The following is a 17,691-nucleotide window of genomic DNA, read 5'->3' as shown; positions in this document are numbered from 1 at the left end:
TGGCTCAGCTGGTAAAGAATCTGCCTGCAATGTGGGAGACCTGGGTTTGATCCCTGGGTTGGGAAGATCCCCTGGAGATGGGAAAGGCTACCCACCGCAGTATTCTGGCCTGGAGAATTCCATGGACTGTTTAGTCCATGGTGTCGCAAAAAGTCGGACATGACCGAGCGACTTTCACTTTCACATTTTCAAATGTGAACCCCTTCTAACATCTCACTCATTTCATCCCAGCAGTATAACATGCAACCTCCTCTATTCTCCTAATTCTCCACACCATTCTCACTGTGATATGCTTCCAAAGTACCCTCTGGGACTTCAACTTCCCTTTTAAACTAAATATTCTACACCCTAAACCTCCTAGACACCACCACTCCCATCGACATCTCAATGAAAACTCATTTTTCCACTCTTAGAAACTATATTCCTCAGGTGAATGTGAAGGAAAGTTAAGATCTTTTTACATCACTCTGAAACTTTTAAAACCTTGTTCTTTCTTTGCATATAAAGACATCTCTGAAATTTACATTATCCAAACATGTTACCTTTCCCTGTTCTATGAATCTCCTGGGTACTTTTTTACCTTATTCTGGGAAATTTTAAAATAAAGATTGTATCCTACACACTTACCTCATAGCTATTTGACCTCACTGACTTTAAAGAACTTCATGTCCACTGCATGTCAGCCACCCAAGCTCAAGGCTGCAATCTTATCCTTGTCAATAACTGAACTACTATTCCTCTGAAATGTTTAACCTTAGCACTGTATCCCTCAACCACAACTTCCATACTTCTCTCACTGTGTTTTTCCCAGTGTATGTATTCTTTCATTTTCCTCTTCAGCATCTCCAGTTTCTAGAACCCTCCTTCTTGTCCTACATCATCACTATTTTTTTTCCTTTCATCGCTTCCTTTTCTGTCCATTTCAGATCCAACTGTCCAGCAACTCAACCATTAATTCAGTCAATTGCATGGTTACCTCCAAGACTTATGCCACCTTGCCCCGTTGCACACATGCTGAAATTAAATGACACTGAATCTCCAAATATTTAACTTCTAACACTTTCACTCAGGCTACTGACTGCAGTAAATCCCCTCTACCTATGAACTTTCAAGTTGCGAACTTTCAAAACTGCAAACGTGAGTTCACATGTCCAATCACATAAGTTAGTTCACATGTGTGGCATACACTGTCACACGTGTGCATCCTCTACAAGTGGTTGTGCTTTTGTGTACTTTACTGTACAGTACTGTATAGAATACAGTAGTATAGTACTTTATTTCAGGGCCCAGACCCTATGCCATCAACATCAGGCATTCGTGAAATTGCAGCTCCCCTTCCATCTCCTATTGCTGATGATCCTTCAGCTCTACCATCTCCCACCTCCCTCCTCCAATCAATAACTCTTCTTGTCTGTTCACCTGATGCCAGCCCTTGAATGCCAGCTGTGGGACTGTATTACTGTACTTTTCAAGGTACTGTACTGTAAGGTTAAAAATGTTTTACTTTTTGTGTTCATTTTTTATGTATTGTTTGTGTGAAAAGTATTATAAACCTATTACAGGACAGTGCTATATAGCTGATTGTGTTAGTTGGGTACCTAGGCTAACTTTGGTGAACAAACAATTGAACTTGAGAGTGTGCCCTCAAAACAGAATTCATTCATATGTAGGAGACTGCTGGAAAAAGTCACAGTCGTGTATATTTGTGCCATTAAAAAGTCATGACTCTACCTTAGGCAGGGGCTTCCCTGGTGGCTCAGTCGGTAAGGAATCTGCCTACAATGCAGGTTCAATCCCTGGGTCAGGAAGATCCCCTGGAGAAGGAAATGGCAACCCACTCCAGTATTCTTGCCTGGAGAATTCCATGGACAGAGGAGCCTGGTGGGCTACAGTCCATGAGGTCACAAAGAGTCGGACATGACCGATCGACTAACACACACACATACCTTAAAGATGTCTGGAAATTCTTTTCCCTGTTCCTTAAACACTTTTCCAGAATTTCTTTCTTCACGCTCTCTTATATTAACACTTGCCTTCTCACTCTCAGAAGATTACCTTGAGCACTTAAGATCATTGAAAACACAGAGAGATGATTTTGAATTCCTCGGTAACTCATTTCTCTTCGCATTTATCCTTGGTTTCCAGTTTGAGCAAAAGGAGTGAAGAACAATCCTTTCAGTAGGCTTTTGGATCTCATTTCTTCTCCTGTTCTCAGTGACCTTACTCTCTTTCATCATCTATTCCTTCTAAACTTTCAGTTTCTCTGTCCTCTGGATGCTTCTTTTTAGAATATAAATAGGCTCATTCATATTTAAGAAAACGCAAATTCTCAAAGCCATATCACTTGAAATGACTTTTATCCTTCCTCTTCGTAGAAAAACCTCCCAGCCACATTTCTGTATCCTTTATCTCACTACTCATTCATTCCTCAAGCTACTGCAATCTTCTTTAACCCCACTTTCTCCTCTGAAGTTGTCATTAGCAAGATGACCACAAGTGACCTGAGTATTGCTCAACCCAACTGACCTGGGTTCAATCCTTGGTTGAGCCAATCCCTCCTTTATACCTGAAACTCTCTCCTTCCTTGTCTTGACATCTCTATTCCTATTGAGATGGCAAAAATTACTGCAAATTTAGTAGCTTAAAATGGCACAACTTATTATCTTACAGATTTAGGGGTTAGCCCTCCGAAATGGGTCTTATGAGTTAAAACTGACATGTTGGCAGAGGTGCATTTCATCAGCAGTCTCTTGGGGAGAATCTGTCTTCTAGCCTTGCCCAGTTTCCAGAGGCCATGTGCCTTCCTTAGCTTGTGGCCCCTTCCTCCACCTCAAAGCTCTCATCACTTCAATTTCTGCTCGGGTTGTCATATCTCCTTTCTGATTCTAATTCTACTACCCGCCTCTTATTAATATCAGGATACTTATGATTACATTGGACCCACCCAGATAATCCAGGATAATCTTCCCATCTCAAGAACCTTTACACGTCACAACTACAAAGCCCTTCTGGTTCTAACCACTAGCTGAACTTCTACTTCTGCAGTCCCTGACTTCTTCTCATGTGGATGTTCTAACACACTGACATAGCCCAAGGTTTGGCTCAAAATGTTGCCTCTTAGTCTATAATCTTCCACTGAATAATGTTATAAACACCCATAATGTCAACTACAATTTAGACACAACTGACTTTTCCCCAAGTATCTCTATTCTATACCCTCTGCTGAGTTCCAAACCTACTATACTACTAGGTTTTCATAAGGTGTCTCAAATGTAACCTATTTAAAATCAAGTTCATCATCTTTCTCGTAAACCAACTTCTTTGGCCTAAGAAGATGAGTGGTCTTTTCTCATGAGTTGATATAAAGTGTGGTGTGTTTCCACAACAGTTTACTAAGACTTGCTGAATGAAGCATCAGATGGTGTCTTTTACCTGGCAGCCATGTTTGTTCATCGTGTCCATGGCTCTTCTAACGGCATCATTCACAGGTTCACACTGTTCCACCTGAGTCTTCATATTATGCTCAAAATATGGACCAATCAGAAAATAGTTGTCTCCCCATTCATCTGCTGTTGTTTTGGCCTTTGTCTGAATCACAGTATAGATGCCACCAACTGTTAAAAAGAAAAGGTCCCATTATTATTCAGGTTAGTAGTTCATGTTAAGTGATGAAAGGATGGAAATAAGTCCTCATTTTTTCTATGTTGCTTAAGTCAACATTTTTTTTTTTTTTTTTTTTTTTGCTGTGCCATGCAGCATGGGGGATCTTATTTCTTGACCAGGGATTGAACTCATGCCCTCTGCATCCCTGCATTGGAAGGGTTGGAGTCTCAACCACTGGACTACCAGGAAAGTCCAAGCCAACTTTTTTTTGAAGTATAGTTGATCTACAATATTGTGTTAGTCCTCATTTTTAAGTTAGCACCTGGAATCAAGCACAAGGGTTTATTTAGCTTTGTAAAAGAAAGTTTTTAAGGAATACTATCAAAGAGTTAGTATTTGTTTCAATACCAAGCTGGGTACTTTGTCAGAAAGCAGCAGATTGGCAACAGCAAATCACAAATATTTCAAGGAAACCTGAAGAGACAATTGGGATAAAGCAGTACCTGGCTAAAGCTCTATCTACATGGAAGTGTCAAAGGTGGGACAAACAGCTATTGTCATGGCACATGCCCTCAGCAGCAGTAATCACCTTTCACCTCTTCTCCTACAGTGGCCCAAGGGGATAAGATAAGACCAAGTATCAGCTACTCCTTCAATCATGAGCAAATTTGGTGGCTCAGATGGTAAAGTCTGCCTGCAATGCAGGAGACCTGGGTTCGATCCCTAGGTCGGGAAGATCCCTTGGAGAAGGGAATGGCAACCCACTCCAGTATTCTTGCCTGGAGAATTCCATGGACCAAAGAGCCTTTCAGGCTACAGTTCATAGTCACAAAGAGCTGGACATGACTGAGTGACTAACACTTTCATTTTTTTACTTTCTCCCAGGATAAAGAGCCACTTCCCTTCTAGGGACCAAGCAAGTACATTTTGACAAGGAGAAAAACCTAACAGATCTTAAAGGGGGATGCTTGGTCCAACTCACATGACATAAATCCAAGTTTTCATATAGTAGTTCATTTTAGCTCTCTGCCATTGCTGCCACCACTATCAAAACACAAAGCCAAAAAATAGTATACTTTTGGAAAATATGCCTACTGTTATAGCCAGCATGTCTACATCTGGAAAATTATCCTGAGGGGAAAATAAGATATGTGTATAGGGATATTTGGGTTTCTCAGATGGTTCAGATGGTAAAGAATCCACCTGTCAATACAGGAGACCCAGGTTTGATCCCCGGGTCAGGAAGATCCCCTGGAAGGAGGAGGGAATGGCAACCCACTCCATTATTCTTGCCTGGATAATTCCATGGACAGAGGAGCCTGGCGGGCTACAGTCCATAGGGTCTCAGAGAGTTGGACACGACTGCAGCGACTTAGTATGCGTGCATAAGGATACTTATTAAAGAATCATAAAGGAGAAAAATTGTAACTAGCTTAAGGTGAACTAGTTTACTCATTTAACCTGTCTGAGGCTCCACTAGATCACCTAAGGGGGATACAATAGTACTGAGTTGGTCAAAAATTTCATTCAGATTTGTCCCTAAGATGTTACAGAAAAACCTCAATGAACTTTTTGGCCAAACCAAAACTTAACCAGGGGAGAAAGGACAGATTGGAGCAGCAGTATTAAAAATTATGTCTCATTGAAAAGGTGATATTTAAAGTAAGTACTTAAAAGGGTAAGGAAATCAGGCAAGTTGATTCATGAGGAAGAATTTTTTAGGCGGAGGGAACAGTTATAGTCAAGGCGCTACTTTGGGAGCAGAGGGTACCAGCAGAGTCATAGGCATTCAAAAGGAACAGTTCAGTAAACAGGTAGGAGGGATGGGGAAGGTCAAGGGGAAGAAGACCCTTAGTAAATTTCACAGGATAATTCTTATGCCAGCTCAGAGCAATCACCTAGTATGAGAATATGAAAACAGTCTAAATCAGTTTCTTGAGTGGTACTTTGCAAGGCAACTGAATGACTCAAGAAATTCTATGTAAAATCCCCTAAGCTAATACAGATTCTGGCATTGATCATCAACTCTACTTTCAAGAACAATTTTGTTACTTGTACACGAAGAAGAAAAAGTCTTATTTTTCATCATGGTTTTTCATAAAGTATTTAATTCTTCAGCATATGGAGTTTGATAGCAACTGCATCTCTTAAATTTCTTATTTCAATCACTCAGACTTTAAATAATACATTTTACTTGTATTATGTGACTTACAATGATAGTCATAATTGACAGCCAAAAGGTAGAATTGCCATCTGCAAATTTCTTGAACCACTCAAAACATGCTTTCTGATAGCTCGCCTTTTGAGAGGTGAGACACAAAAAGCAAATATAAGTACTACTACATGACAAAACAGGGTTCATTAATTTAGAAAAGAGCTAATGTAACTTCCAAAATGTAAATATTATATGTAATTTTCATATAAGCCTACATAAGTTTACTGTCCTTTGAAACTCGATCTTTAAGAAAAAACTTCTTGACCATACCTAAAAGAAATTGAAACGGCCACTTGATCAGAGTCTGATAATAAAGATATTATCAATCCCAGCTTCCACTGGCTGATGAATGCAGCATGGGACACAGGAAGATGATCTGTAAATCTACAAGCAGAGCCTTCCAGACTGGATCAGAACAGACAGGGTTCACTTAACCATTCAATGATGAATCTGATTGATGCCAACATCAAGGATACCTACGCACTTCGCCAAATTCCAGAAAAATTTAGGAACTATCGAAACCATTTGTTGAGAAAAAAAAAAATTAGACAAACTGTTTGCAAGGGTAACTAAATAAAACTTTTCTCTAAAGTCTGAGAGACACGTCTTACCAATATATTTAAATATATATTTATATAAGCTTTATTCAAGCCCACTATCAAAATAATTCAAAATCTTCAAGTAATTTCTCCTCTTTGTAGATTTACTTCCTTCATCTGTATCTATCTAATCCAGGGGAATACGTTTTCGGGTTCTGATGGCATCAGTTCAGTTCAGTTCAGTTCAGTCGCTCAGTTGTGTCCGACTCTTTGCGACCCCATGAATTGCAGCACTCCAGGCCTCTCTGTCCATCACCAACTCCCGGAGTCTACCCAAACCCAAGTCCATCGAGTCAGTGATGCCATCCAACCATCTCATCCTCTGTCGTCCCCTTCTCCTCCCGCCCCCAATCCTACCCAGCATTAGGGTTTTTTCCAATGAGTCAACTCTTCGCATGAGGTGGCCAAAGTATTGGAGTTTCAGCTTCAACATCAGTCCTTCCAATGAACAACCAGGATTGATCTCCCTTAGAATGGATTGATTGGATCTCCTTGCAGTCCAAGGGACTCTCAAGAGTCTTCTCCAACACCACAGTTCAAAAGCAGCAATTCTGTGGCCCTCAGCTTTCTTCACTTCTTAAATGTCTTACATTTCTATTGTTGGACAATCTTTTTTTCAATGGTAAACTTTAAAAAAAAATAATTAATTGATTTGTTTTTGGCTGTGCTGGATTTTTATTGCTGCCCGCAGGCTTCTTCTAGTTGTGAGGAGCAGGGGCTACTCTTCATTGTGGTGCTTGAGCTTCTCTTTGTGGTGGTTTCTCTTGTTGCAGAGCACTGGCTCTAGGGCAAGGGCTCAGTGGTTGCTGTCCACTGGCTTAGTTGGCCTGCGGCATGTGGAATCTTCCTGGATCAGGGACTGAACCCGTGTCCGCTGAATTGGCAGGTGGGTTCTTAACCACTGGACCACTGGGGAAGTCCCTTGAACATTTTCTTTTATTTGCAACTATGTATCTTGGCCAGAGATTTTAGAACATTCTTCCTTATTTGTTAGATTTTGTGTTGCAAATTCAATATAATTGTGTTAATGCAAACAAAACATTTTTATTTGCTAAAGGATATAAGGGAGAAGAGAAATTGTTCATTTCAGAAAAAGATAGGCTTTGAGAGTTGAAATGCAAAGATAAACACAATTAATTAATTTGCTACTTCTTTTTCCCATTTGAGGCTTTCAGTTTTGAAATAAAATAGTCCCTGAATAGCCTTAGAGTGCTTATAAGTACTATGACTGTATTATTTCAGTCTCTTAGGAATAGAAGCATTAAACTAAAAAAAATTTTTTTCATCCCATATTGGTTGAGACCTGATTGTAAATAAATTTTCCCCCATCCCCCACCCAGACTTCTCCCCTTACAGTCTTTCTGTGAAGAGGTGCTCTTACTGCTAATTGATACGCTAAAAAGCTTCATTTCAGGCTCTCTCTGTCCTTCCCAGATTTATATGCCAACTACTTTCCTTAGTTCTCACTCTATTTACCATCTTTAACCCAACTCCCCACCCAACATGCTAATTAAAGATGAGTATGATAGCCTAGAAATAGGGTCATTTCTATTTTTAAATTTGGAGTATAAACCAAGGGCTCACTAAAATCTATTTTTTAATGAATTATTGTTTTTCCACAGTGTAAGTCATTGAATTTGGACTGACTCTTTCAAACATGTACTTTGCATTTTATTGATCTCTGTTATTGTTTCCTTCCTGAAACAACAACATGGGAGCTATCTCTTGTGTGAGAGCTAAGTAAAGAAAGAAAAGATGAGCTCTCATAAACATATGTGTCAGTGAAGTAGCTAAAACCTCAGGTCGTCATCTAGAAGTACTGCCGACATTGTTAAAAGCAGAACTCCAAGGCAGTATGGAAGGTGGGAGCTAGTCATAGAAAGGATTTTTTGTTGAGTCACTAAGGCATGGCCAACTCTTTCCCGACCCCATGGACTGTATGTAGCTCACCAGATGCCTCTTCCCATGGGATTTCCCAGGCAAGAATACTGGAGGGGGTTTCTTTCTCCAGTGGAACTTCCGGACCCAGGGATCAAACGCTCATCTCCTACACTGGCAGGCAGAGTCTATATCAGTGAACCACCAGGAAAGCCATAAAAAGGAGATATCTATAATAATATATAAGTATGTATATAAAGAGACTCTTCACTATTTTTAAGTGATTAAAAGTCAGAGAATTTAGAAGTCTGTGATTTCAGTGTGCATAGCTACTCATCTGACTCCTATCCCAAGACACAGTTGCAGAAGCAGGGATAGTCATTACAGAGTTCGACATCATTCTCTGAGGCAGTAGGTCTGGTGGGAAGGAGACTAAATGCTACTGGTGACGATGGTCACCAAATGTTTGCGTGCCTGGCAATCAACTAGGTCTGCAGCTCCAATCAGAGCAACTGTAGTCCAGGGCAGTGGGAGATGACAGACTTGGAGAAAGCCCACAGGCATGCCCTCCCTGATTATATCCACAATGGCAGATCTGAATGCTTTATGCAAGAAGGGCTTAGTCATGGCCATCTGAATGAAAGGAAAGTGGGGAGATGAGTGTTCTTCTTGAACCTATGTGTGTGCCAAACATAGTTCTTACAGAGACTGTGTGTTTCATGTGGTGTGACTTGGGGTACCTTTGAGATGACATGGCTGCACATATCCACAGCAGGCAAAGCCACCCCAACCTCTAATTCTAGTGTTGCCCATGACTATAGTAATCCTGATCCACGAGTTCCTTCCCTTTTTCCTGCTTTTGCATTTAAGAATAGAATCATACAATTGTTCAAACTGAGAGTTGGTGTGAAAATGAATGATTCAAGGTCCCCGTTTTATGAATAAATTTTGTAAGAAATAATATAAGCTAACAGAGAGTAATTAAGTGCTAGGCACTGTTCTAAGTGATTTACAGTTGGTATTTTCTTTTAGTTTTCACTACATTGTTAAGGAAGATGCTATTATTATCTTCTTTTTTTTTAGGTGGGAAAACTAAGACATAGAGGCTGTGAGATGGATCCAATATTAGACATGTAATGATGGAGCTGGGATTCCAATCCAGGCAGTCTGACTCCAGACTCACAAGCCTTAGACAGCAGGATTGTAAGTAGAACTGTCCCTTGGTATCCACAGCAGGTTGGTTTTGGGACACAACTCCCTGACCACTACTCTGGATACCAAAATCCCAGATGCTCAAGTCCTATATATAAAATGGCATAATATTTGCATATAACCTACGTATATCCTCCTACGTACTTTAAATCATCTCTAGGTTACTTGTAACATCTAACACAATGTAAATGGGGTATAGTCAGTCTGCTGGTGTGTGGTAAAGTTTTGCTTTTTGGAGCTTTCTGGAATTTTTTTTCAACTATTTGTGATCCAGAGTTGGTTCAATCCACAGGTATGGAACCATGGATATGGAGGGCTACCTTTAACTCTATGGAGCAACATATTGATGAATTTTTGCAAGTGGTGGTGGCAGGGACAGAAGGAGAAAGTGAGCAGGGTCACACAGAGACAAGCATCTTTAGGTCTTGGAGAGGGTGGAGTCATTTCTTCTCTGCTTTAGAGAAGGCCCATCTGGAAAACAACACTTAGGGGAAATGGCTTTTTTACTTTGGCTCTAAGCATTCTGGTCTAATAAAAAAAAAAAACCTGGGTTAAGGGAACTTCAGAGCAGTGGTTCTCACATTGATCGTAGAGCCCCTTGGAAATATAACGAAATCACTCAGATATTGACTCTGAAAAAACACATATATATGATGAGCAAAAATTGCTATATATCTTGGTTCTTCTCTTACCACTTTGGAACAGTCCCTTGGAGCAATCTGACAGGCTGTATCCCAGGCTATAGTTCTCAGAAAGTCCACTGAATAAAACACAATTCTCAACTTTTAGATTGCGCAATTTTATTTTTTAGCCTACACTGGCTTAGGCCTAAAACAAGTTGTTTTTAGTCAGTTTTTAGAGAGAAACATCTATTTAGTGACTAAATTTCAGAATGGTTCACATTTATTAAATTAGCATACATTATTTTTGACAACATTTATTAAACTCCTTTTAATGACTGCAGAAATTCTCAACGTGATCATTGGTCCACAGTTTTCAATGATTCAGGCAAGTTTGTACAAAAGAAACAATTATAGCAGAGAAGTTGAAAGTAAAGCTTATTTCCAGTGTTTGGGCAAAGAGCTCCTTCCTAGACCATAGCACAATCTCTTATTGTTGCTTTCTTGCTAACCTGTCCCCCAACTAGTTATAGTGATTTTTGTGGTGTATATTAATATATACAGGCTTCCTTTGTGGATCAGATGGTAAAGAACCCACCTGCAATGAGAGAGACCTGGGTTTGTTCCCTGGGTTGGGATGATCCCCTGGAGAAGGAAATGGCAACCCACTCCAGTCCTCTTGCCTGGAGAATCCCCACGGACAGAGGAGCCTGGCAGGCTACAGTCCATGAGGCTGCAAAGAGTCAGATATGGCTGAGTGACTAAGCACAGCACAGCATTCATATACATAATAGAATATTACTCAGCCAGAAAGAAAGAAAGAAATTTTGCCATTTGCAACAAAATGGATGGACTTGGAAGGTATCATGATAAGTGAATTAAGTCGGGCAAAAAAAGACAAATACTGTATGATACCACTTATACGTGGAATCTAAAAACCACAACAAACTAGTGAACCAAAAGAAAGGAAGCAGGCTCACAGATAAAGAGAACAAATCAGTGGTTACTCGTGGGGAGAGGGAAGGGAAGAGGAGCAATGTAGGGCTAGGGGGAAAAGTTATTGTAGGATTACAGGAAATCATGTGTGTGAGACTTGAAGATTATAAAGCACTCTATAATTTAAAGAATCTTTCATTCAGCAAAAAAAAAAAAAAATTAAAAGACACATCTCATTCCTTACCGCTTTCCACTATCTAGAACTTCAATGGCTGCCCACATTTCATAGACTGGAAATGTAACCCCTTAAGGCTATTAGTAACTCACTCTACATTTCACAATCCAGCCCTTGTTGGTGTCTCCCATCTCCTCTCAGGCTCCACTCCTCTTACCCTTTCTGAGCTTCCCTCAGATCCCTGAACAGAGTTCACTTTCTCACTTCTGTATCTTGGTATGTACAGTTCCCACACACTGAATACTGTCTGCTCTTTATCACCACCTCCTCATCTCTACCCAACAGCTATTTATCCTTCAGGAACCAGCTCAAATGTCTCGCTGTTAAAAGTTTTTCCCAAGCCTCCAATTAGACAGAGATCTCCCCTCCCCCCACCAAAGCACAGGCTGACCCTAGAGATATTACAGGTTCTTTTCCAGACCATCCCAATAAACCAAAATTGCAATAAAGCAGATCATGAATTTTTGGTTTCCCAAGTGCATAGAAAAGTTGTGTTTATACTATAACGCAGTCTATTAAGTATGCAATAGTATTTTGTCTAAAAATATAATGTACCTGCCTTAATGTAAAAATATATTATTATTAAAAAAGGCTACCCACCACCTGAGCCTTCAGTGAGTTATAACCTTTTTGCAATAGTAATGTCAAAGATTGCTGAACACAGATCACCGTAACAAATACATTAATAATGAAAAAAGTTTGAAATATCGTGAGAATTAATAGAATCTGACACAGAGACAAGAAGTGAGTAAATGCCACTGGAAAAATGGACTTGCTTGATGCAAGATTGCCACAAACATTCAACATGTCAAAAAAATGCAATATTGGCTAAGCACAATAAAGTGAAACACAATAAAATCAGGTCTGCCTGTACAGTTCTAGAGCACCTTATTCTCATTCTTACACTCATTACAGTTGACTACAATTGCATGTTTAATGTCTGTAAATTCTGAAAGACTGGGAATCAATTCTGTGTTGTTGAATGCCCTTCATTTCCCAGTGTCTGATATCCAATAGATAGCTGATGAATCTTTATTGAATAAGAATGAATGAATGCATAAGAGCAATATATTTCAAGGTTAATTATTAAAGTAGAAAAGGTTATTTTCAAGTCTGAGAATTAACACCCAATAATTTTAACTATGACTCTATCATTTGTTATATTTTACACATTTCCATTGTTTACCGGCAAAATTCTGTCAGTAAGGAATTTTCCCCTTCTCTAAAAAATCTTTTGTTTTCTTGGATATAAGTATGGTTTCTTGTTTGCCATGAAACAGTTGTAAGATGGTTGGAGCATATGTACAATGTACATTTCATCATAAAGAAACTGATGTTCAGGCAGTTTAAGGGATTTTTTTTCTATGTCTCAGAAAACCCTGACCTTTTTGGACTGCAACTCTTGTGTTCTTATACCTATAGGATATTTCATTAGACAGTGGGCATTTAATTTTTTATTCTTGCATGTTAATAAAAAAGAGAAGTGGACTCAGGAAGCCAAAATGCTAGTCCCAACCCTGCTATGTGCTTGACCATTTAATGCATCCTTGTAGGCATCCTTTTCATCTATGAAGTAGAGAGGTTGGATTCATGATCTTGAAGATGTCTCCTATACTGCTGTGAACAGCAGGGAAATAAAAACTCAAAGTAAAATTTTCAAAGAAACTATAGTGTCAATGTCTTGTCAGAGATGCACACAATAATTGTCCATTTATATAAAAATTTCATAAAATCAGACTATAATAAATATTGAAGCTATGTTGGAGATAATATCAACTTGGGTAAATCACTTTAATGGGTTTCCTCTCGACAGGAAAATTCCCTTTATCTTGCATGGGAAATGAAAGAAAAATAGGTATCAAAGGCAGCTTAGAAGTTGAAAAATAAATGTATTCATTCCTTCATTCAAAAGAAAAAATATCCATTGAGCACTTTCTATGCACCAGGTACTGTCCAGGCCCTGAGAGCAGCATGCACGTCATCAGGCTAGAAGACTCAGGGCGGGGAGGGGGAGGGTGGTGATGGGGAACAGTCAGTGTCACCATTGTGTGCCCAGCACCAGGAAACAATACCCTGTTAACACTTGCTAAAAGGAGAGAAAAGGAAGGAAGGGGAAGCATTCTGCTTAGAAGAACCCACACAAGGCCTTCCCTGTTGGATCAGTGGCAGAGAATGCAGGAGACATGGGTTCAATCCCTTATCCAAGAAGATCCCTCATGCGATGGAACAACTTGGCCTGTGTACCGCAACTATTGAGCCTCTGCCCTAGAACCCGGGAGCCACAGCTTCTGAGCCCACATGCCGCAACTACTGAAGCCTATGCACCCTAGAACCTGTGCTCTGGAACAAGAGAAGCTCAAGCACCACAACTAGAGAGTAGCTTCCGCCCTCTGCAACTAGAGAAAAGCCCGCGCAACAGTGAAGATCCAGCACAGCCGAAAGTAGTAAAAATAAACAAATAAATAACTATTTTAAAACAAACAAAAAAGAAGAACCCACACAGAACTCTTCTGAACAGATTCCTGGCGCAAAAGAGGCCCCCGCCCCGTTTCTTTTCCACCAATAAGCGATGTCCTTAAATGCCTGCTTGCTAGGCAGAGAAAACCTCTATTTCAAGTCACAGTCTGGGATTTATGTGTAGTAAAGATGGCTCTGCTCTCAGGAGCTTTGGGCATATTTAAAAATCTTGTGACTGGAAAAGAACATTAGGAACAAGCTGATTGAAAAACACTTCGCTTTTCCATATTAAGGTTGTTGTCCTCTTTGCCTGTTGCTCAGTAAACTACAGGGAGGAAGACAGTGCTTTGTTCTCTTGCAGTCATTCTGTGCATTTCTACCTAGGAAGAATTTATTTTTATTTATGAGTTTATGAATTTTATGAATGCATACGTGTGAGAATGAACACTGAGCATAAGGTAAAAATCAGAACAGATGCTAAATGTAATTTTTTTGATTTTGAGGTTTTGCTGGTTCTGATTAGCTAAAAGGAAGATGTAATTTTCACATTCATGTATATTTTAGATCCTTTAAATTGTTGCAATAAATATGTTATAAGTAACAAAAACAAAAAATATAATTTCCCCCAAATGAATATATAATAAACCACATGATATATTTTCATTTCATATCCTTTAAATTCCACACATTGTCACTGCCTTCATCCAACAATCATTTGGGCTGGTTTCCTTGACCTTGAAAAACTCAACCTTCACAACTGTTGCTTTTTCTCCACCAATATTTCTTCAATATTAGTGGTAATAGTCTTGAGACTTTTAAACTAGACATTATCAATCCACAAGGAATTGTTTTTTAAGAATTTTACAGGTACCTTTATCATTAAAAAAGTTTAGGCCACAGTTCTCTGCCTTGCCTTCTCTAATCCAGCATAAAAGAGGTTACATCTTACTAGGAAATTGTTCTAATTTTGTTAATTTGATTTCCTTTATCTTATAATTTCTATGTTTATATGGTATTGAAGAAAAAACTACATGCATTCTTCTTAATAGGAGGTCAATATTATACCTTCAGAACTGCTTCTAAGTTAAAACTTTAATTCCAAGCTAATCTTGAATTATTAGAAACGTTATTAAATATTTCACATACTTGCTAACAGAGCAGGGGGTTGAAATTTCTAATTAGTCCTGATCAGGCAAAATTCTTCCTAAAATAAACTACAAAACTGAACTTTGTTCCTGAAAAAAATACTCATGAAACCCAAAAAGTAAATATTAATTCTATATTTCTGTTTTGTCATAATATAAATTTCTAATTTTAATTTAAATGCGCATTCCCTGACCAAGACTAATATTTTCAGTTGTCTCTCCCTTCAACACTACACCAGTGTAACTTTTCATCGCCTGTTGAAATAGACAGGTTAAACCTCGTCTAAACCTGTATTCGGTTTGAATACTTGCCTCACTCACAAGGGCAGTTCATTCTCACTAGAGTGCGAGCTGTGAATTCTTAATCTACATTCTTCAGAGATCTGGCAAATAGCTGCCTCAGGGGCAGTACAAACCTTTATTGGTCACTTCCCAAGAGACTTCAAAGAGCAGTAAATTCTCCACAGGAAGTCCGGTTTCCCACCGAGGCAGCCCACCTAGGGATGTCACAGATAGCGATCGACCTCGAAGCATTCTTCCTTCAGTTCTCCCGCACTTTCGGGCTCTCTTTCGGTGAACTGTTATCCCAGGAGTGATGCGTGTTAGGGACGCAGAGGTTAAGAGCTGGGAGACGGCAGACTTTGGTAACTTCTCGTATGAAGTAAACCAGCAGAAATAAATCTCATGGGCTTCCCAGAGAATTCCCAATGGAAAGCGGAATTCTCAGCTCCTTTTACACTCTCTCTGGGAAGGTCCAGTGAGGACACTATCTCTGATCAATATCTACCCAAATAACCCAGAGCAATCACAAGTAAAAACCCACCAGCTTAGGGCTTAGGTAAACACTCCTAGGATAAGGGAATCCTTACAGGCTCATCCTGACGTTAGCACAGACCTTTAACCCTTGTCCTCTTGAACAAACTCCTAGACTCACACAGTCACTAGTACTTATTTCATCACCTCCAAAGTGATCCAGGAATAGCAATTCCACTTATAAAGTACGCAGATCATTGTAGGTTACATGTACAACTGATTGGGACATGTTTCTAAGCTTTAAATCTCTTTAGATTTCCTGTTATTTTTCCTTTTGATTTCCATTTTTAGATCAATAAAAACATTATTTCTAGTTGTTTTGTTCCACATTGACAAATTGAATTTTGATGATAAACGTTGATCTTGGTTCCCTTTTCCTTGATTACTTTTCTTAAAAATTTCCTTATGAAAAAGTATAAATATCATGATGTATTTAGGTATAATATACAAAGAATGTAATTTTGATCAATGATCATCAGATCATTTTAATGAGGTTGTAGAAATTAATTTTAGTCAGTTTACCTCAAATAGTATCAAATTGATAAAGAATAATTCAATGGATGGGAAGATTGGAATAAATATAAACAAAATTCTTACAATGGTTTTCTTTAGGTGGTAGTGATGACAATTAATATTTAGGTGATCTTTTCTGTTTACTGTTATCCTACAAATTTTCTGCAATAAACACAAGTACATATAGTCATACCATACACAGAACAAGGAAAGAATTTTTGAAAGTACAATCAGATCACCTCCTGATTATTTCACTCTCACTCTCATTACTTTGGATTTTTGAAATTCCTGGCTGTTGGCTTTCACCTGGGGTTTGCCTCAAATACCAGCACTCTCAACAACCCTTCATTTCCTAACAATCCCTCAAAGTAGACTAACACTTGTAAACACTAACCCAAAGTAATATAACCCTTGAACCTATTATGCCTGACACAAGGACACACTTTGTAATTCTTTGCTTTTTAGCAGTGAATGTCTTTTTCAAAATTGCTCCCTGAGTCAACAGAAGTGAAATAAATGAACCGTATTTTCCCACTGAAGCAGCCCACCTAGGGATGTCACAGATAGCAATCAACCTCGAAGCATTCTTCGGTTCTCTAGAACTTTCAGTCCCTCTTTCGCTGAACTGTAATCCTAGGAGCGGTGTTTGTTAGGGACGCAGAGGTTCAGAGCTGGTAGATCACAGGCTTTGGTAGATTCTCATATGAGGTAAACCAGCAGAAATAAATCTTATGGACTTCCCAGAGAATTCCAAATGGAAGGCGGAATTCTCAGCTCTTTTTACATTCTTTCAGGAAAAAAAATATATATATATTTTCCATGGAAATATGTCCATGGAAAATACCTTTATCAATCCACGTTTATCTGGATGAATTTGTTTTCCTTCAGATATATATGAAAAGAACGCAGTCATTTATGCAATAAGATTTAGAAGAGAATCAGAGAAAGTTCTCTGTTTCCTATATTCCTGAATACTCTCCTTTAAGTTTTGTGCTAAAAGGACAAACTGATTAATTGGAAGCCAAAAGAGAACAGATATCTAGACAGAAAGGGAGGTGAGATTTCTCCAAGGCGGGAGAAAGACTCTCAACAGTTTCTGAGCTCTAATTTTACACTCACACCAACATTTTATCATTCAGTAAAAAGAGGTGATATACACCTTAATATCTAAAAACCAAACGACCCAATCCAAAAAATGGGTGGAAGACCTAAACAGGCATTTCTCCAAAGAAGATATACAGACAGCCAACAGGTACATGAAAGGATGTGTATGTTTGCTAAGTCGCTTCAGTCATGTCTGACTCTTTGCCATCCCATGGACTGCCCACCAGGCTCCCCTGTCCATGGGATTCTCCAGGCAAGAATACTAGAGGAGGTTGCCACGCCCTCCTCCAGAGGATCCTCCCCTCACAGGGATTGAACTCATGTCTCCTGTGGCTCCTGTATTGCAGGCGGATTCTTTACT

General features: G+C 39.2%; 1 protein-coding gene across 4 annotated transcripts in view; it reads right to left on the bottom strand.

Annotated features, from left to right (window-relative positions):
• The window catches only part of GYS2 (glycogen synthase 2), a 76,783-nt gene extending 61,349 nt beyond the window's left edge, over positions 1 to 15,434 (bottom strand). For 2 of the 4 annotated variants that reach the window (XM_081592238.1, XM_081592236.1), the window contains exons 1-2: positions 15,317 to 15,434; positions 3,433 to 3,614 (exon numbers count right to left, since the gene is read on the bottom strand). In XM_081592238.1, coding sequence (XP_081448364.1) covers positions 3,433 to 3,614; positions 15,317 to 15,434 — 300 coding nt within the window. Of the gene's footprint in view, positions 1 to 1,731; positions 1,871 to 3,432; positions 3,615 to 15,316 lie in introns of those variants that run through there. The other 2 variants (XM_081592239.1, XM_081592240.1) reach the window with 1 other exon arrangement.
• Between the last annotated feature and the right edge of the window lie 2,257 nt (positions 15,435 to 17,691).

This window comes from Giraffa tippelskirchi, chromosome 4 (genome assembly GCF_054371585.1).
Source record: "Giraffa tippelskirchi isolate mGirTip1 chromosome 4, T2T-mGirTip1v1.2.pri, whole genome shotgun sequence".
NCBI classification, from domain to species: Eukaryota; Metazoa; Chordata; class Mammalia; order Artiodactyla; family Giraffidae; genus Giraffa; species Giraffa tippelskirchi.
Note: the sequence above shows the minus strand (reverse complement) of the source record. Positions and strands in the feature narration are given on the sequence as shown.